The sequence below is a fragment of the Oncorhynchus clarkii genome, chromosome 27 (genome assembly GCF_045791955.1).
Source record: "Oncorhynchus clarkii lewisi isolate Uvic-CL-2024 chromosome 27, UVic_Ocla_1.0, whole genome shotgun sequence".
In the NCBI taxonomy this organism is placed as follows: domain Eukaryota; kingdom Metazoa; phylum Chordata; class Actinopteri; order Salmoniformes; family Salmonidae; genus Oncorhynchus; species Oncorhynchus clarkii.
The window spans coordinates 32189309-32211156 of NC_092173.1; the positions used below are offsets into that span (position 1 = coordinate 32189309).

Genomic DNA, 21848 nt, shown 5'->3' on the forward strand with positions numbered 1-21848 from the left:
CCTACAATCTTTGAATCACCATCCAAGATGCATGGCCACAGCCCCAAAAAAGCTTTTCATCATTAAATCTGGAGGGTACTTTCACTGTCCTCTCCTCATTCTTTCGTCTTCACCACAGTTGGAGCCTCCCAGCAGAGACATCTTAATGGACATCTTTGTTGTCATGTTGGGTTCGGTGAAATGAAAATATACAGCTAAACCTAGAATAAAGGTGTCATTAAAACCTGAGAGAAAAATGTGCCCTGGAGGAACGGAAATGAATCTTCACACAGGAAAGTAGTGGCTGTTTTCCGATAGAGGGCGCTAGTATGGGTAATTTGGTAGTGGACGAGGGCAAATATTTTTCCTCCCACGTAAAACTACGGTCAGGGTGTGGACGCTGGGGACGTAGACAATCTGCTTCAATCCCAATCTAGCTAACACTTTCTGTGTAATAATATATCCTGTTGAATCCATAGGGTAAGTTCAATTCAGTTGTCTTTTTTTTTACGTTGATGTATATTCACACTTAGAAATCATAATATGTATTGGGTTTGTTTGCTATCGAGATTGCTAGCTTCAGGCGTCCGGTCTGAAGTCAAAGAAGAAGAAGAGGAGGAGGAAAAACGGCTCCAACTGTTTTCCCTCTTTACGGGGCTTGATAATGTAACTAAGTATAAATGGTTGTTGAACAAAGTTAAGTACCTAGTGCAGTAACTAGCCACAGTATAACTTTGGACTGAAAACAGTAGCCTATTATCAGTATTCAAAACTGCTGCTAAGTAACGCTAACTATCAAACTAGCTCGAACGCCAGGTACTGCACTATAGTAGGAGTAGCGGGCCAGCTAACTTAGTACAACGTTAGTAGCTAGATATGACATTCATGTTGGGCTGCCTTTGGCCAATAATTCCTGATGGTTGCTGTTGTCTGTCTACAATGGTAGATACAGTATTTGTACTCTTTGTACATTATTTTTTACACAATAATACACTTTGCTTCAACACAGTAATTTACACAGCACCGAGTTATTTTAATTAATCTCAAATAAATCATTCGTCACTAACTACTAGGCTAACTACCTAAATGGCTATAGCTAACTAGCAATTGTATTTTGGGAAAGAACCCTAGCAAGAAAATTAGCTCTAACTAACTGTCAGGTACTATAAATTAGCTAGTTTTATGCGATTAGCTAGTGAAATTTAATGTGCTAATGCTCCCTGACAGCCACTGCTCATGCCATGGGTCTCATGGGCTATTTGTCTATGTATGTACGATAATATCCACCAATAGCACTAATATGACCATTGCTTGACTTTACAAATAAATAAATCACTAAACCCAAAATGAAAGTGTATGCAGTTTGTGTTCTAGCCCTGAGAAGCCTTCAGAAAATTGTTCAAACAGGGTTTTAACTCAACTCCGGGTAGTGGATTACTGCAGAGTTTGTCAAGGTGTGAGTCACGACCAGGCATTAGGTCAGGGTATCCCAAACTAGGTAATCGTTTTGGTTTTTGCCCTAGCACAGTACACCGCTGATTCAACTAATCATCAAAGTTTTATCATTTTAATCAGCTGTGTAGTGTTAGGATAATAACCAACACGTGCACCCAGCGTTTGGGGAACACTGCATTAGGTAAATCACAAACAACTTGGCTTTACTGCACACCCAATGCAGTTGATTCAGAGTTTGACTGGATTGCCCAATGCCGGAGAGGTCTCCTGTTGCAGTGCAACTAGACAATCCTTGTGCTGCAGTGCTGTGAAACTAATGAGGGCCCTGAAAGCCTGCTGTGACCTCGTCAAAGTTTTTAGTCTATAGATTACATTGGTTGGAAGTCGGAACAGTGTTCACTGTCATGTTTTAGAATGTATTTAAGAACTGCGAGGAATCTTTGTCTGTAGTTCCGTTCGTCGAGCATCATACTTCTCGTGTTTGTCTTTTCAGGATTGTGTCACTGGAACTCTAGTGTAGCTGAACGTCTCCTGTCGGTGTCCCCGACTGTAGCTGTTGTCTCCTTGCTAAGGGACGAATGCACTCCAGGCCACCCCTGAATTCCTTTGGCTGCCTCCCTTGTGTATCCCAGTCCCATCAACGTCTCTCAGAGTGTAAGTTAACAGAAGAAGCAGAGTGAGCCATCATGGATGATATTTTTACCCAGTGCCGGGAAGGCAACGCAGTAGCTGTTCGCCTATGGTTGGACAACACAGAGAATGACCTCAATCAGGGGTGAGTAACTTATCAGCACCTTTTTTTACATAAACATTTTTGTGTCAGATGTTGAATTGCACGTACAAGGATATTAATTCACCTGCTATCAGTATCAAGTCTCAGAATCATGCATGTAGGCAGGAGCTTGTGACCCGCTATCAGGAAGCCTCTATTGGACACACTCTTCGATGTTAAAATATGATATCACATCCAAATGTTGGACTGCTCAGTCATTATTCTATAGATGCAGTTGCTTGGTGGAGTCATTCGATGGGTTCAGATATTGGCAATTAATACTTTTACATCTGTTCTTTGCCAATCCCCTGTGATGTTATGACCCTTGAATTGTGTGCATACAATTGGGGAAAACTTCCAGGAATGTACAGATACCCACCACATCATCCCATGTACAATGAGAGGACATGGATGTGTATTGGTTTACTCGTACATCAAAAGCCGATGGGTAACATTGCTGGGTAATTGCGCTGTTATTGTCTTTCTTTTGATGTGGTTGTTGTCGAGGGTTGTTTGTTGCTGGACTCCTAGCCAGCCCGACTCCCCAACTCTGTGATTGTGACCTGAGATTTGAATCCACTTCTTTCTGAACATGTGACTTGGCTTGGAATGTGAACTTAAAATGAAGCCAAGGATGGCAAATGTCTTGGAAATGTGAACTGCCCTGAACATTTGTTTGGCTTGCCATTTATATCAGGTTACTGGGCAAAGACGGAGAGAAGATAAATAAAAAATAATGGGTGTTTCCTGCCTTAGCTTGTTTATGTGGCTTTTTTCATTTGACTCTATTGAAGACTGCAAAGCTATAGCCTTGCTCTAATAGTTGCATTTGGAGGTCCATTAGGCTACGTTTACACAGGCAGCCCAATTCTAACTTTTTTTTTTTCCAGTCATTTGACCAGTCAGATCAACTCTGAAAAATATCCCATGTGAAAAAATCTGATGTGATTGGTCAAAAGGCCAATTGTGGAAAAAAAAATATCACAATGGGCTGCCTGTGTGAACACAGCCTTACAAAGCAGGCTACATCATGGGTCCTGGCCTCCTCTCCTGTATGTATCTTTGTCACAACTGCTGGATCTCAGACACTTCTGGAAGAAGGTGACTTAAAAGAAAATATACCAAAAAAATGTTAACCTCATCTGTCCTATATTCAGGCCTGTTATCTCTGCATTCAGAACTATAGAGAGACACAATTGCTGCCTCCAGGGCATGCTGTCTGAAGCTGTTTTTCTCAGTCTCATGCAGAGGCTTGATTGTTGATTACATTGCTTAGACATTACAGAGCACTATGCATAGATTTTATTTACCAGCCTTCATTGTTTCATTTTAGTTTTGCGTTCATACTATTGTGTGTACTTCACTGTAAGTAGCCTATGGGATACACATGCATGGATCTATTGTATTTGTGTGAGTTTGCACGGCCAACCTAACACGTGTGACCCTTCTCCATTAGCCGATTGCCTGTCAAGTCCCATCGGTTAGGTTGATGTATATTTTCCCAATGGGAGAAACGCATCCCTACTGGGCCTTTCAGCCCCTGCAATAACTGATTACATGGGTTTTATAGCTGACTGTACAAACACCCACATCCACCCTGTTGAATCCCACCATATTCTATATATTCCTATCCCACACTTTCTCATTGATGGTTTAGTGAAGGTGATTGTGAGCTCGTTTCTCTGTGTGGATGCACAAATGTAAATGTGAGACAAGGACCGTAGTGGAATGCTGAATTCCCTTACAAGGAATAACACGGCAAAAATGAGCAAGAGAAAGGGGGAGGTGTAAGCCAGGGAATTGTTGTGGGCTAAACGTAGGGCGCAAATGTGTGTGTTAGGCAGCGTGTAGACACGCGGCCCATTTCTGATCTCTTTTTTTCACTAGTTGGTCTTTTGACCAGTCAGATCAGCATTGAAAAATATCTGATGTGATTGGTCAAAAGACCAATTAGTGGAAAAAAGATCATAACTCGACTGCCTGGGCAAACGCAGCCTTAGTGTGTGCAAGGATTTTTCTGCCATTGAAATCCTTGTGTTGGCCGCTTGTGGATTTTCGGGACGCCTAAGTACAAACAGTTTAAAAAATGTATATTTAAAAAAAATACATTTCCGGGACGATAAAATGCTTTCTGTGCAAACGGAAATGACTAAAAACATATATACAGTATGTAGAAAAGATGATGGACCTATATATTTCTTTGAATAATCTTTGAGAACTAACAATTGCTAAAATAGAAGCTAGACAGTCACCTGACTTTAGCATTATTGTATTTTTTTATCCATGGCAAACTGCATGAAATTGCAGTAAATTTGTTTTTAAAAGGCAAACAATTATCTCTGCTCCATGAAGACATTTGTAGAGTAGCTGCAAATTGGTTTTAAAATGGCAACATTTCTCTACACTGCCAAGATGTGGGCCTCTAAAATGTTATCTTAAGCCCCTAAGGTCGATGTTCACGCCCCTGCAGACGTCTAATTAGCGTAATAAAACAACTCGTCTGAAGGTCCCTGGTACCAGCTGAAAAAATGAATGGAAGTACATATGGAGACCTTTTTAGTGCCAAAAATAAAGGGTTAAATACACATTAAATAAATGGAAAGGTTTCCTGATCTTTCCTGTCTCAGATATAGGACAGACACTTCAGTACACACTTCCTTTAGGTTTTGTTGGGGGACAATCTGTTCCATATTGTGAATGTGTTATTCAATGCGTTTGTATGGCAGTAAAGCAAACACAATGTTTTTCACTTTTTTATATATTTTTTATATACTTCAAGGTGTCTTAATTCAATATCAAATTGTAAAATGATCCTTGCTATGGCCTTGTTAAAACAATTCCATATAACGTAGTTGATGTTGGTTAATAAATCTATTTGTGCATAAAGCTGTTTCCACCGCCTCTTTTTGCATGATGAGATTTACAGACACAAAATGATCCCTCCATGTCGAACGAACAAATTCTGTCGCCATTTATAAAATTGTACCGAAACTTCCTATTTCCATCACAGCTGTTGTTTTTTCTTTTATACGGAATTACTTGACTATGGATGAAATGTAGTTTGTGGGTTTTTGCAGAAGGAATGCACAGGCAGAGCCATAACACCCTTCTCTCAATCATTCTTCTGTTTCCTGTACTCCTCTCTCAGTGGTATTAGATGGTGCCACTCATTTCCCCTCAACATTTCCTCACGATGGACCAGCTAATTACAAACGTACACAAATGAGTGACACTTTTAAAAAAATGCAGCATAAGGCTATTTCTTGAAGTTGAATCTTTCATTTAGGCCGACTCTACCATACTACTTTTTATTTTCTCTTATACCCATCTCTGATTCTAACTCAAACTGTAATTGAACATTTGAGAATTTCTACACTGAAGATCGAGGCTCTTAAAGATAATACTGGCTACGTTTACACAGGCAGCCCAATTCCTATCGTTTGACCAATTATTGGCAAAAGAGCTGATCAATTTGTCAAAAGACCAGAATAGAGCTGCCTGTGTAAACGCAGGTTTTTCAGATGGTCAGTGTATTTGGTCCACTTAGCATAGAAAAAGCCGACACCAGAACATTACAAATGCGACTCCCCACTCTTGAAAATACCTTGTTTGTGTTGTGGACTGTTCGGCCAGTTTGCTGGGTGGCAAAGGAGTGTGAACCATGGCTGTAGGCGTAGTATAGTCAAAGCACATTCAAGAAGTATTATTCATGTTAAGGATTCTTGCTTTAATTTCTTCTTTAGTCTAGCTGACTACTTCTGTAGATTTCTGCTGTGGGTGAAAAGCTGTCATTAGGCCTATATTAGAGGTCGACCGATTATAATTTTTCACCGCTGCTACCGATTTTATTGGAGGACCAAAAAAGCCGATAACGATTAATCGGCTAATTAAAAATATATATATATATATAAAGTGTAATAATGACAATTACAACAATACTGAATGAACACTTATTTTAACTTAATATAATACATCAATAAAATCATTTTAGCCTCAAATAAATAATGAAACATGTTAAATAATGCAAAAACAAAGTGTTGGAGAAGAAAGTAAATGTGCAATATGTGCTATGTAAGAAAGCTAACGTTTCAGTTCCTTGCTCAGAACATGAGAACATATGAAAGCTGGTGGTTCCTTTTAACATGAGTCTTCAATATTCCCAGGTAAGAAGTTTTAAGTTGTAGTTATTATAGGAATTATAGGACTGGGCTCGAACCAGCAACACAACAACAACAACATCCACCATCGAAGCAGCGGTTACCCATGCAGAGCAAGGGGAACAACTACTAGAAGGCTCAGAGCGAGTGACATTTGAAACGCTATTAGTGCGCACTAACTAGCTAGCCATTTCACTTCGGTTACACCAGACTCATCTCGGGAGTTGATAGGCTTGAAGTCATAAACAGCGCAATGCTTGACGCACAACGAAGAGCTGCTGACAAAACGCCTGAAAGTGCTGTTTGAATGAATGTTTACAGGCCTGCTTCTGCCTACCATCGCTCAGTCAGATACTTAGATACTTGTATACTTAGTCAGATTATATGCAACGCAGGACACGCTAGATAATATCTAGTAATATCATCAACCATGTGTAGTTAACTAGTGATTATGATTGTTTTTTATAAGATAAGTTTAATGCTAGCTAGCAACTTACCTTGGCTTACTGCATTCGCGTAACAGCCAGTTTCCTTGTGGAGTGCAACGAGAGAGAGACAGGTCGTTATTGCGTTGGACTAGTTAACTGTAAGATTGGATCCCCCGAGCCGACATGGTGAAAATATGTTGTTCTGCCCCTGAACAAGGCAGTTAACCCACCGTTCCTAGGCCGTCATTGAAAATAAGAATGTGTTTTTAATTGACTTGCCTAGTTAAATAAAGGTATATTTATAAAAAAATATATATATTTTTTTTAATCGGCAAATCGGCGCCCCAAAATACCAATTTACGATTGTTATGAATACTTGATATCGGCCCTAATTAATCGGCCATTCCGATTAATCAGTCGACCTCCAGTCTATATTCAGTGCTGTGATATACCATGGTAATGAGTTAGAGGCTCCTTGTTTGGTGAGGAGGCAGGGTGGGTTGTGTATGGTCACGGAGAATGCTGTTTATATTTAATTCCCCAGGGGAGGTTGGTAAATATTGTTCACCCGCCTAGCCCCTGACTGGGCAGATCACATAGTGGTCTTGGAGGGTCACCAACCTAACGTTACGTCTGTGTGAGAGGGGCTGGCCCGGGACTGGGGTGTGAACTGTAGAGCCAGCTGTATACTCTGGGCCTTCCCAGCTCCCACTGGAGCCAGCTGCAACCAGTCCTACTGTAGGCTACAGTCAGACACGAAACAAGTATGAGATTTCTCAAATCAAGGTCATACCTCTTTAATTGGTAGCTTGACTCTCCTTTCTGTGGCTGTGTGGATGGCGTGTTTCTTCTGTGTTTTAGAGTGTGCAAATAGACCAGTGTGAAAGAGTAAATCCATATGAGCCTATTGATTTGAGTCATATGATCTCACAGTGAGCTCAGCATAGAGACAGACAGGGTGTAGATGGGGCTCTTCAGTCTACAAATCTGAGCCCTGTTGGCAGGTGGAACTGCCTGAAATAACCTCACCCAGGGGGTTGGGAGGGGGGGACAGGCAGGAGAAAGCACCTCTGAAGCCCCCTGGCCTGGGCAACCTTGCTGGGAAAGGTTGGAGACACCCCCACTCCTGGCTCCACTGACTGATTCATTGGCCTGGGTCAGAGCCCTGCACAGGCATGAATTTTAATCCCGAACCATGCCTGCGATGTTCAGGCCCTACACTACCCAAGCCAGATCGCTTCTGCCAAATTTAAGGCCCTGGCCGAAATCAGAAATAACTTCCTCTTAGTAAATCCGTTGGCTTCTCCTCTCTGCATGCACTCTGCTTATTGCGGCTCTGAGTATCCATAGCAACGGCTCTGCTTGGGCGTCTCTGCTCAACGAAGAGACCTTAGAGGGCAGTTAGCTACTTTGTCACTCAACTCAGACAACTAAACACGCATTATTTTCTGTGAAATAATATCTCCTGCAGTGGTGTAGTGGAGGGTATACGCTGTATACCCACGTATTCTTCAATTGACATTGAGAATACTCACTACTTAATCCCCACACACCGTAACAATTAAGACTGTTGGAACCAATCAGAATGTTTATCTTAAAATGTTAATGGTTCTTAACATTTTATGCATAGAAATGGGCACACGGCGGTAGGTCTACGCCAGTAGATACAGCTAGCTAGTTTAGCTTACTCAAACACCTTTCTCAAACAGAGGGATGCTATGTTAGCTAGCTGGCTATGACTATCCAACACAACACTGAAACTCTTCCAACTTTTCATCTCATATGCATACGTATATACTGTACTCTATATCATCGACAACATCCTTATGTAATACATCACTAGCCACTTTAACTATGCCACTTTGTTCACATACTCATCTCATATGTATATACTGTACTCGATACCATCTACTGTATCTTGCCTATGCTGCTCTGTACCATCACTCATTCATATATCCTTATGTACATATTCTTTATCCCCTTACACTGTGTATAAGACAGTAGTTTTGGAATTGTTAGTTAGATTACTTGTTGGTTATTACTGCATTGTCGGAACTAGAAGCACAAGCATTTCGCTACACTTGCATTAACATCTGCTAACCATGTGTATGTGACAAATAAAAATGTGATTTGATTTTTGATTTGATTTGATCATGGTACGTTTTTGGTTTGACTAATTTATTACCGGCGGTGTAAGTGCTAAACGCTTACTGACTGTACTCTGCAATAGAGGTCGACCAATAATCGGATTTTTCAATACCGATTATTGGAGGACCAAAAAAGCCGATACCGATTAATCGGCAGATTTAATAAAAAAAACAATTTGTAATAATGACAATTAGAACAATACTGAATTAACACTTATTTTAACTTTAATATAAAACATCAATAAAATCAATTTAGCCTCAAATAAATAATGAAACATGTTCAATTTGGTTTAAACAATGCAAAAACAAATTGTTGGAGAAGAAAGTAATATGCGCCATGTAAAAATGTGTGCCATGTAAAAATGTGCGCCATGTAAAAATGTGCGCCATGTAAAAATGTGCGCCATGTAAAAATGTGTGCCATGTAAAAATGTGTGCCATGTAAAAATGTGTGCCATGTAAAAATGTGTGCCATGTAAAAGAGCTAACGTTTCAGTTCCTTGCTCAGAACATGAGAACATATGAAAGCTGGTGGTTCCTTTTAACATGAAACTTCAATATTCCAAGGTAAGAAGTTTTAGGTTGTAGTTAATATAGTATTTATAGGACTATTTCTCTCAATACCGTTTATTATTTCAGTGAAATACGGAACCGTTCGGTATTTTATCTAACGGGTGGCATCCCTAAGTCTAAATATTGTTGTTACATTGCACAACCTTCAATGTATGTCATAATTACGTAAAATTTTGGGAAATGAGTTCGCAATGAGCCAGGCAGCCCAAACTGTTGCATATACCCTGACTCTGCGTGCAATGAACGCAAGAGAAATGACACAATTTCACCTGGTTAATATTGCATGTGAACAAAGTGGCATAGTTAAAGTGGCTAGTGATGCATGTATTACATAAGGATGTTTACTCTGTTTCTTCTCCTTGTGGCTGCTTCCCACACACCAAGCTCCGCCCCCTGTCACTCAAAGAGTGCGGTTCCTCCTCCCCGCTGTTAAGATTCAATATAAATGTGCATGCTGTTCTGTTATGTCAAATGCGGTCAACTGATTGTTCCAAACTAGAACGATGCTGCTTTCCACTTTACTTCTTAATACAAGTCATTACATTTCTTTGATTCCAACAGTTCATCTGTTTTGCTTCAACAGTTCAAAAGTGTTTTGCTTCATATTGTGTGTCAAATCGCAATATTTGGTGAAAACAAATTGCAATTAGATTTTTTGGGGCCCATATTGTACAGCCATAGTATTCATCCTGAATGAACTCTGCTGGGATCATTGATTTACAATTACTGTCCTACTTGATATCATTGTCTGCTGGAGAGGGCTGCTGTATGAGTACATTGGGCTAAATCTGTTCTGAGCACATCTACAGGTCATCCACCCAGGTTTCTGGATGGTGTGTGTTAGGGGAGGCAGGGTCTCTGTGGGCCTCATTGATGCTGTTTTCCCTGGAACACTGTCTCCTGTTTGTGTGTTGTTGTGGAAGTTGAGTGTTATAACTCCATAAAGGGGGCTGTTTTCATCACAATACCCCCTCAGTTCTCAACTTCCAGATCTAAACATTCAGCACTTTTCTCTCACTGTCGTGTTTCTAGCAAGCGCAGCATGATTTAATTTATACAGAGTGTCACACATCTTGGCACAAATCATAAGCACATCTGAGCCCTATGGAATTCTTCTGACATTCAGGAATGAGTGGAGAATGGAACATTTCATCGTCAAATTCCTCTCCATTTGTTGACAGGCTGTGAGAGAGAGAAGGAAGGGGGAGCTAGTGGTAGAAGGGAGGGTAGTGGAGAAGTTTTGGCATGTGCGGGAACAATCTGGAGGGGGGGGGGCTGAGGTGATGAAGACCAGTGACAGGATAAAGCAGCAGAGGCCCGAGAAATGCAGCAGGACATAACACATAGCAGCTGGGGAGTCGTGTGTGTGTGTGTGTGTGTGTGCCCCTGGTGAAGGAAGTCTCCCCGACCCTTATAAGGCCTGCAGAGAATGCTTGTCCTGTTGTTCTTTTAGTCCCCCTTTCGTGACTGCCTCACTACTATACGCCAGCCAGCTCAGTCTGTCGCCACTGCCTCACTACTATACGCCAGCCAGCTCAGTCTGTCCCCACTGCCTCACTACTATACCAAATCAAATTTTAGTAGTCACGTGCGCTGAATACAACTGGTGTTGACCTTACAGTGAAATGCTTACTTACGAGCCCTTAACCAACAATGCCGTTAAAAAAATACATAATAAATAAAAGTAACAAGTAATTAAAGAGCAGCAGTAAAATGACAATAGCGTGACTATATACATGGGGGTACCGGTTAGTCGAGGTAATTGAGGAAATATGTACATGTAGGTAGCGTTATTAAAGTGACTATGCATAGATGATAACAGAGTAGCAGCGGTGTAAATGGGGGGGGGGGCAATGCAAATAGTCTGGGTAGCCATTTTGAAAAGACGTTCAGGAGTCTTACGGCTTGGGGGTAGAAGCTGTTTAGAAGCCTCTTGGACCTAGACTTGGCGCTCTGGTGCCGCTTGCCGTGCGGTCGCTGAGAGACTAGTCTTTGACTAGGGTGGCTGGAGTCTTTGACACATTTTAAGGCCTTCCTCTGACACCGCCTGGTATTAGAGGTCCTGGATGTCAGGAAGCTTGGCCCCAGTGATGTACTGGGCCATTCGCACTACTTCCTGTAGTGCCTTGCGGTCGGAGGCCGAGCAGTTGCCATACCAGGCAGTGATGCAACCAGTCAGGATGGTGCAGCTGTAGAACCTTTTGAGGATCGGAGGACCCATGCCAAATCTTTTTAGTCTCCTGAGATGGAATAGGCATTGTCGTGCCCTCTTCTCAACTGTCTTGGTGTGCTTGGACCATGTTCGTTTGTTGATGTGGACACCAAGGAACTTGAAGCTCTCAACCTGCTCCACTGCAGCCCCGTCAATGAGAATGGAGGCGTGCTCGGCCCTCTCTTTCCTGTAGTCCACAATCATCATCTTTGTCTTGATCACGTTGAGGGAGAGGCTGTTGTCCTGGCACCACACGGCCAGGTCTCTGACCTTCCTATAGGCTGTCTTGTCGTTGTTGGTGATCAGGCCTACCATACGCCGGCCAGCTCTCGGTCTGTCTCCACTGCCTCTCTACCATACGCCGGCCAGCTCTCGGTCTGTCTCCACTGCCTCTCTACCATACGCCGGCCAGCTCTCGGTCTGTCTCCACTGCCTCTCTACCATACGCCGGCCAGCTCTCGGTCTGTCTCCACTGCCTCTCTACCATACGCCGGCCAGCTCTCGGTCTGTCTCCACTGCCTCTCTACCATACGCCGGCCAGCTCTCGGTCTGTCTCCACTGCCTCTCCACCATACGCCGGCCAGCTCTCGGTCTGTCTCCACTGCCTCTCTACCATACGCCGGCCAGATCTGTTTGTCCACATTTCTACTTCGCTTTCCTTTTCATGCACACATTCTCTGCCTGGGCTGGGTTCAGTATGAAAAATAAAATGTGACATTTTCAGTTAAACAGTTCCTGTGAAGAAGGTTTTGGAGAAACATGTTGTTCAGTGCAAAGCGTTAAGCAACGTACCAAACGTTCAATCGGACTGAACGCACTAACCATGCTCTCTTGCCCCTCTGTCTGACTGTCATTGTCACTGTTATGGTTGTTAAGGTCATCGCGGGGATGCTGTCATGAGGTGTCACTCCTGTCCTGTCAGAGGCCAGTCAGGCCACTGTCCTAACATGTGTTTCTGTCAATGTGACTAAGGCAGAGTGGGACGGGTTGCCACTGCCAGCAGCACATCTCCTCTGTTGCTCTGTGACTGACTGCAGGGCAGGCTGAGTTCATATTAAGTTCCTGTTTCCTGGCTGGATGTTGACAGAATTTCACTATCAGTCATGATCATCTGTTTTCATCATTTCTCTGTTCTTTGCTCACAGCTGTGCATTGCTGCACTGCATTCCCCTGCCTACTGCCAAACTCTGCTGTTTTAACTAGGTAGGCTTAAAGGCTCTTCATGCTTCTATAAGCCATTAGGCCAAGCAGGCACAGGGAGTTTTTGCTTACCTCTCAGTTACGAACAAGGCTATGCTGTAGGTAGCAGTATCTCATGTCATTTAGTACTGAGAATCCAGATAGGCCTACACCATTAGTCAGACAGAGAGTCCTGCTAGGCGCTTTGAGTTCTATACTGCTGTATATGACAGGGTTGGGTGGTTGTTGTTAAATGACCAGGGGCTAGTAGTTTCCTCCTTGCTAGTAGTAAACGGTCCGTGGTGTGAAAGCAGTATGGTGTGATGTTATTCTGTCCTCAGTGATGACCATGGCTTCAGTCCTCTCCACTGGGCATGCAGGGAAGGCCGCTCCAGCGTGGTGGACATGCTCATCATGAGAGGGGCTCGCATCAACGTCATGAACAGAGGAGATGACACACCCCTGCACCTGGCCTCCAGCCACGGCCACAGAGACATCGTGGGCAAGGTGGGGCTGAGTGGAGACACTGCACACATACACACTGCACTTACTACACACACACAAACACTTGATGTCAATTATATCATTGGGTTGATACAGCTTCTCTTTAGGTTGATATAGCTTCAGCTATTAAAGGCCAGGAAGGAACTTAAGAAACCAGAGTTGATGGCTGCCCAACACCCCAACTCACTGCATGTTTAAGACTTGTCTGCTCTTGTTGCAGTGCTGACTGACATCAGTCGCAGTGCTGACAGTCGTTATGATTTGGTTTAATATTAGACATGTCACGATACCTCTGGAATGTGTGAGCAGACAGGAGATATCCTTTACCAGGCCTGCCATAGTTGGATTACTAGCATCACTGTATATAATCCAAACAGGATTTGGACAGCCTTTTGTTGTGTCTAATCTTGTGTTTTGGTCTCCTAGCTGATCCAGTGCAAAGCAGACACCAACACTGCCAATGAGCACGGCAACACACCATTGCATTACGCCTGCTTCTGGGGACAGGAGTTAGTGGCTGAGGTCAGTATGCCCCCTGGTGGCCTACTCTGGCTACTGTCTCTGTTTTCTGTGTGAACAACAGCTTTTGTACCACTAGAGTTACATTGATGTCTGTCTTCCTCAGGACCTGGTGACTAACGGAGCTCAGGTGAACATCTGTAATAAGTATGGAGAAACTCCTCTGGACAAAGCCAAACCTCACCTGCGTGAAGCCCTCCAAGGTATTCAACATCCCATTACTCTGCAATGTTGGCAAGAAAAAGGTGATTATTATCTGTGTGTTAGCCCTGTTACCTAATCAATGCGTGCTTTGTGTTCGCCCCCTCTCAGAGAAAGCAGAGAAGTTGGGCCAGAGTTTGACCAAGGTCCCCTTCAAGGACACGTTCTGGAAAGGCACCACCAGAACTCGACCCCGTAAGTCCCACAGCCACAAAGCCATTTACTAGCAAGAAGAGAAGTGAATATCGGGTACAGTTTGTAGGAATGAATATCCAGTAAATGTCCCACTGAGGTCTCTGGTAGTCCCCAATGTGCCTGATGACATTTCCACTGCCTTTCAGTGTGCTAAATTGTGCAGAAATAGTAAGGCTTTTTGCCAGACCTCGGGCTTTAGCTATGCTCTTCAACTCTGTCCTCTGTGTGTCAATGCCTACAGGTAACGGCACGTTGAACAAAGCAGCGGGCATTGACTTCAAACAGCTCTCCCTCCTGGCTAAGATCAATGAGAACCAGTCTGGAGAGGTATGGAGCTGTTGTTTCTACATAACTGTTGTTTTACCTGTTACTGATGTCCACAATAAGGCATGTTACAAAGTGATCAATCTCACACCAGCATATGTTTTGTTTTGCATAGTTATACTGTATGTTGTCATATTGTGGAGGTTATGCTGGAACTTTGTCTCAATGCTTCTTTCTTCTTTAGTTGTGGCAAGGCCGCTGGCAGGGGAATGAGGTTGTGGTGAAAGTGTTGAAGGTTCGCGACTGGTCCACCAGAAAAAGCAGAGACTTCAATGAGGAGTATCCCAAACTCCGGTAATAACGGTTTACCCGCTTATTGTTCATTGTAGGTGTAATTTCTCCTGTTGTGTGGATATCATGTCTGTCTTCCTCTTGTACCTTTTTTATTTATCGGATTGTCCCTCATATGTCCCATCCTATATGCATATTTGTCTGTCTCCTCCCCCTTGTCCCTCTTCCTCGGGCCCATCCCAGGATATTCTCCCACCCCAATGTGCTGCCCATGTTGGGAGCGTGTCAGTCTCCTCCCGCCCCTCACCCCATCATCATCACACACTGGATGCCCTATGGCTCCCTCTACAACGTGCTTCACGAGGGCACCAGTGAGTACCACATTAACCTGCACTGTACTAAAGACTTCCAATAAGGTCATTGATTCATAGAATATTCCTGGACGTCTTTTGGAAGTGCAGGCTTAAGTATTGGAAAAGAGAGTAATTCATATTACTGTACTAGTTACTAGAGAAGGAGTACAATGTTACAGCTGTTGCTGACGTGTGAAAATGACTGACATGGCTCTGTTGTCTTCTGTCAGACTTTGTGGTTGACCAGACACAGGCGGTGAAGTTTGCTTTGGACATTGCCTGTGGGATGGCCTTCCTCCACACGCTCGAGCCCATGATCTCGCGGCACTCTCTCAACAGCAAGAGTGTCATGGTGAGAGATGGACTCACATTAACATCACATATTCACTACAGTGATGTACTGTAGTTGTCATGTGTTTCACTCACGCTTCTTATGCCTTGGTGGATGACTGACTTTGTGTTCGAAACCCACTGTTATAATGCCCTGATATTCCTTGACAGATCGACGAGGACATGACAGCCAGGATCAGCATGTCAGACGTCAAGTTCTCCTTCCAGTGTCCTGGCAGGATGTACTCCCCAGCATGGGTAGCCCCTGAAGGTACATTACACACTCAGCAACTTTTTCTCTGCTTACCGCTTTTCACCGTTGAGAATGTAAGCTATGAACGTGTGTGTGATCCTCTTTCTCTCTCTGTCCTGTGCCCATGCAGCCCTACAGAAGAAGCCTGAGGAGATCAACCGGCGGTCAGCAGACATGTGGAGCTTCGCTGTGTTGCTGTGGGAGCTGGTGACCAGGGAGGTGCCCTTCGCTGACCTCTCCAACATGGAGATTGGCATGAAGGTGAGACCGCTGGAGCTCAGGGTGCTGGAAGTTATAGAATTCGTTACAACAGGAATCTCAAAACACGTGTCTCAGTTTAGTCTTGTCCTTCCCAGTGTCTCTGACATCTCTGTTCTGCCCTCAGGTGGCCCTGGAAGGCCTACGACCCACAATTCCTCCGGGCATCTCACCCCACATCTGCAAGCTCATGAAGATCTGTATGAACGAAGATCCAGCCAAGAGGCCTAAATTTGACATGATCGTACCCATCCTAGAGAAAATGCAGGACAAGTGAACTGCTTTTTTGCTCTGCCTTGAGCAGAGCAAAACCCCAGATATCATCCAGAGATGTGGTGCTTACCAGTGTTGCCTTAGACCTACTCTCACTACTTACCGCTGCCCTCAATGTCACTAACTTAAGCCTCTGAAACCGGCGACAGTCACTTATTCTATTCTTGATTATGATTTTTACTTGACTTATTAAGACATGTTTTTATCAGTACTTTCATCTACGTCACTGTCTTATCGCGTCCAAGCTGGAGCTAAGAACTGACACTTACGACTTGTGTTCTAATCATGTGGACTGAGTACAAGCCTCTGTGACTGAATAACCTGTGGAGGTCAGGATGACAATCTGTCTTTCGCACTGCTTCCTTTCTTTACCTTTGGAGGTGGTCTCACTAACTAGGGGTCAGTGACTTGCAACCTATTATTCCTGATAATGAAAGCTCTTACGAAAACAACACGTTGCTGTATTATCCTGAAGCTTGTCTTGTGGAACTGAGTGTGTACTATTTGGCTTGTTTCCTTTATTGTTTCAAGTGCAAGTAGTATGTATGCAAACAGGGTTATAGGACTGCTCCTGCTGTTAGACTATTTATCCAACAAAGCATTTCCATGTCAGTATTCTTCAGGAAGTGCAGGGGAATGAGCGGAACCACTTTTTACACGTGAGCTACTTTGTGTTAATTGTTCATCTTTGATTCCAACGGATGTTGAAAGAGGGAACTACCCTCTGAGTGGGAAGTCAGAAGTACAGTATCTGACTTTATAAGGCATCCGCATACTAGGTTCGGTTTGATCCTAGCATAACTTGGTTAGGCGACGGGAATGTCTGTGCCTTGCATACTTCATTAAGACATTTGCTTGAAAAACGAGAAAGAAGTGTCAATATTACTTTAGCCCGCATCAGAAGCCGTACAACAACACAGCCATAATACTTCCTCAAAATTGCCTGAATTAATCTAACATAAATCAAGGAATCTGTAATCAATATTGACCTTTTAACTGAGGTCTTAGTTGCACAATTTTACATCTAAGCTGCATGTTGCAGTATTTATCAAGTTAACAAAATGTGTGTGAGAATGACAACATGTAATTGAAGAATTCCTGTTGACCAATCACTGATGAAAGGGCGTGGTCTTTGGCTACCAAACTTCAGCTTGCATCAAGGAAGAGAAGTGTGCTGTAACAGATGAAAAAAAAAAACACCTGTCGAATGCTGCTGAACACCAAAACAAATGCACAAACTTTTTCGACTGGGAAGCATACCTCTCTCTGCACTGCATCAGACAGTTTGGTATATTTCATCCACAGTATTTTCTGCCCTCAGATCTTTGGGATTTGTTTTCTTCAACTCTCATCTTCATTGAATTGTGTGGCTATGTTTATGCCTGATGCAATTCTCAACTTTTCAGAGGCGAGTGAAGACGAAATGGACAATAAGGGGATAACATTAACATTCTGCTATCTGTTACTTTGTTTCCGCTTGCTTTTTGACTTCACTGCATTGTTGTGCCCTGATATGAGTTAGTTCCGTCTTTATTGGCCAATGTTATACTTATTTGTTTTTGAACATAAGTTATTTGTGCCTCCACCAGCTTGCTTATTTCTGCTGAATCACTGGGGTAAAAGCCAAAACCAAGCATGTCTTATACAAATGTATGTAATTTATAAGTATATTAATAAAATAAATGTTGGTATCTAGTCCGAAAGATCTTGTTTTGGTGTATTTCTCAGACTAGTGCATGATAGTGGAGGTTAATTCATGCAGGTAGGCACACACAGGAAAGTATCTGGCAGAATTACCAGCATTTACTACAAAGTTTGTCAAATTAAATTTTATTGGTCACATACACATTTAGCATATGTTATTGTGGGTGTACCGAAATGCTTGTCCTCAATTAATATAAGGAAATCCGTGAACTTACATAAATTAGAGTCTAATGAATTTATTTCATATGACTGGACGGACGCAGCCATGGGGAGGGCATAGGCCCACCCACTGGGGAGCCAGGCCCAGCCAATCATGAGTTTTTTCCCCACAAAAGGGCATCATTACAGTCAGAAATACTCCTCAGCTTTCAGGGTGGCTGGTCTCAGACGATACTACAAGTGAAGAAGCTGGATATGCAGGTCCTGGGCTGGTGTGGTAGTGAGGCCGGTTGGATGTACTGCCAAATTCTCTAAATCAACATTGAAAGCATCTTATGTTAGAGAAATGAACTTAAAATACTCTGGCAACAGCTGTGGTGGAAATTCCTGCATGCCAATTGCACGCATCCCTCAATTTGAGACATCTCTGGCATTGTGTTGTGTGGCAAAACTGCACATTTTAGATTTTTTTTTTGTCACCAGCACAAGGTTCTTGATATGCCATATCTGTCAGATGGATGGATTATTTTGGCAAAGGAGAAATGCTCACTAACAGGGATGAAAACAAATGTGTGCATACATTGAGAAAAATAAGCTGTTGTATGGAAAGTTTCTGGGATCTTTAGTTTCAGCTCATGAAACATGGGGCCAACACTTTACATGTTGCGTTTATATTTTTGTTCAGTGTTTATCAGGGGTTCCAAACCTTTTCACTTGGGGGCCCCCCCTTCCAGCATTGGGGGAAAACATTAGCTGACAGGCTGGTTTATCTGGACATTTCTGACACGTTATAGATAGCTCTAAGGTATGCAATGATTAACATGACAAGAGGAACTGATGATACACTACCCCATTTCTGAATTGTACCTTGTGCATTTTACGATTACAACTTTCAAGAGTAATTTTAAACCCGGACTTCCTTTAATATATATACAGTGCCCTGCGAAAGTATTCGGCCCCCTTGAACTTTGCAACCTTTTGCCACATTTCAGGCTTCAAACATAAAGAGGTCAGAGGTCCGTTAAAAGCGCAGAGAGCATCATGAAGAACAAGGAACACACCAGGCAGGTCTTCCCTTTCCTAATTGTTCTTCATGATGCTCTCTGCGCTTTTAACGGACCTCTGAGACTATCACAGTGCAGGTGCATTTATACGGTGACTTGATTACACACAGGTGGATTGTATTTATCATCATTAGTCATTTAGGTCAACATTGGATCATTCAGAGATCCTCACTGAACTTCTGGAGAGAGTTTGCTGCACTGAAAGTAAAGGGGCTGAATAATTTTGCACGCCCAATTTTTCAGTTTTTGATATGTTAAAAAAGTTTGAAATATCCAATAAATGTCGTTCCACTTCATGATTGTGTCCCACTTGTTGTTGATTCTTCACAAAAAAATACAGTTTTATATCTTTACGTTTGAAGCCTGAAATGTGGCAAAAGGTCGCGAAGTTCAAGGGGGCCGAATACTTTCGCAAGGCACTGTATATCCACAAAACACCAGTCTCAACGTCAACAGTAAAGAAGTGACTCCAGGATGCTGGCTTTCTAGGCAGAGTTCCTCTGTCCCGTGTCTGTTTTCTTTTGCCCATCTTAAACTTTTATTTTTATTGTCCAGTCTGAGATATGGCTTTTTCTTTGCAACTCTGCCTAGAAGGCCAGCATCCCGGAGACACCTCTTCACTGTTGACGTTGAGACTGGTGTTTTGCGGGTATTCTGTGAAGGGAGTAGTACCTAGCGCTGTACGAGATCTTCAGTTTCTTTGCAATTTCTCGCATAGAAAGTCCTTAATTTCTAGGAACAAGAATAGACTGACGAGTTTCAGAAGAAAGTTGTTTGTTTCTGGCCGTTTTGAGCCTGTAACCGAACTCACAAATGCTGAGGCTCCAGATACTCATTTAGTTTAAAGAAGGCCAGTTTTATTGCTTCTTTCATCAGAACAACAGTTTTCACCTGTGCTAACATAATTGCAAAAGGGTTTTCTAATGATAAATTAGCCTTTTTAAACGATTCATTTGGATTAGCTAACACAACGTGCCATTGGAACACAGGAGTGATGGTTGCTGATAATGGGCCACTACACGCCTATGTAAATATTCCATAAAAAATCTGCCGATTCCAGCTACAATAGTCATTTACAACATTAACGTCTACAATGTATTTCTGATCAATTTGATGTTATTTTAACGGACAAGAAATTAGCTTTTCTTTCAAAAACAAGGACATTTATTTTTGAGCGGTAGTGTACATATGAGATGAGTAATGCAAGATATGCAAACATCATTAAAGTGGCATTTATTAAAGTGGCTGGTGTTCCATTTATTAAAGTGGCCAATGAGTTCAAGTCTGTAGGAAGGCAGCAGCCTCTGTGCTAGAGATTGCTGTTCAAAAGTCTGATGGCCTTGAGATAGATGTTTTTCAGTCTCTCGGTCCCAGCTTTGATGCACCTGTACTGACCTCGCCTTCTGGATGGTAGCGGGGTGAACAGGCAGTGGCTCGGGTGGTTGTTGTCCTTGATGATCTTTTTGGCCTTCCTGTGACATCGGGTGCTGTAGGTGTCCTGGAGGGCAGGTAGTTTGCCCCCGTTGATGTGTTGTGCAGAACGCACCACCCTCCGGAGAGCCCTACAGTTGTGGGTGGTGCAGTTGTCATACCAGGCAGTGATACAGCCCGACAGGATGCTCTCAATTGTGCATCTGTAAAAGTTTGTGAGGGTTTTAGGTGACAAGCCAAATTTCTTCAGCTTCCTTAGGTTGAAGAGGTACTGTTGCGCCTTCACCACACTGTCTGTGTGGGTGGACCATTTCAGTTTGTCCGTGATGTGTACGCCGAAGAACCTAAAACTTTCCACCTTCTCCACTACTATCCCATCTATGTGGATAGGGTGCTCCCTCTTCTGTTTCCTGAAGTCCACGATAATCTCCTTTGTTTGGTTGACGTTGAGTGAGAGGTTATTTTCCTGACACCACACTCTGAGAGCCCTCACCTCCTCCCTGTAGGCTGTCTCGTCGTCGTTGGTAACCAAGCCTACTACTGTTGTGTCGTCTGCAAACTTGATTTTAGTTGGAGGCGTCATTGGTGAACATGGAGTACCAGCGGTGGCTGAGCACTCACCCTTGTGGGGCCCCAGTGTTGACGATCAGCGAAGTGGAGATGTTGTTTCCTACCTTCACCACCTGGGGGTGGCCCGCCAGGAAGTTCAGGACCCAATTGCACAAGGTGGGGTTGAGACCCTGGGCCGCAAGGTTAATGATGAACTTGGAGGGTACTATGGTGTTGAATGCTGAGCTATAGTCAATGAACAACATTCGTAAATAGGTATTCCTCTTGTCCAGATGGGATAGGGCAATGTGCAGTGTGATGGAGATTGCATTGTCTGTGGAGCTATTGGGGTGGTAAGCAAATTGAAGTGGGTCTAGAGTGACAGGTAAAGTGGAGGTGATATGATCCTTGACTAGTCTCAAAGCACTAAATGATGACAGAAGTGAGTGCTATGGGGCGATAGTCATTTAGTTCATACCACTGTACTATGGCACTGATTTAGTACGAAAACACCTCTATAAATCTATTTTGATAATGTATTCTGTGGACTCCGATCAGCGATCGTAAGAGGGTTGAGGCAGAGAACCTCGAGGCAACA

At 43.1% G+C, this 21848-nt stretch overlaps 1 protein-coding gene across 1 annotated transcript; it reads left to right on the forward strand.

Moving 5' to 3' along the window:
• Positions 1–292: 292 nt before the first annotated feature.
• Positions 293–18046, forward strand: LOC139385624 (scaffold protein ILK). Its single transcript, XM_071130843.1, has 13 exons — positions 293–459; positions 1928–2209; positions 13244–13409; positions 13833–13928; positions 14032–14128; positions 14238–14321; positions 14563–14648; positions 14830–14939; positions 15120–15247; positions 15460–15581; positions 15731–15830; positions 15943–16073; positions 16198–18046. Exons 2-13 carry the CDS (start codon positions 2121–2123, stop codon positions 16345–16347), a joined length of 1359 nt encoding a protein of 452 aa, XP_070986944.1. The 5' UTR covers positions 293–459; positions 1928–2120; the 3' UTR covers positions 16348–18046.
• The last annotated feature ends 3802 nt before the right edge of the window (positions 18047–21848 follow it).

Bases quoted from the DNA above. Each gene is read 5' to 3' on its own strand.
- LOC139385624 (XM_071130843.1), top strand. From the start codon at position 2,121: ATGGATGATATTTTTACCCAGTGCCGGGAAGGCAACGCAGTAGCTGTT. The intron at 14,322-14,562 runs GTAAGTCCCACA...CAATGCCTACAG, and splicing joins CACCACCAGAACTCGACCCC to GTAACGGCACGTTGAACAAA. The intron at 16,074-16,197 runs GTGAGACCGCTG...TTCTGCCCTCAG, and splicing joins ACATGGAGATTGGCATGAAG to GTGGCCCTGGAAGGCCTACG.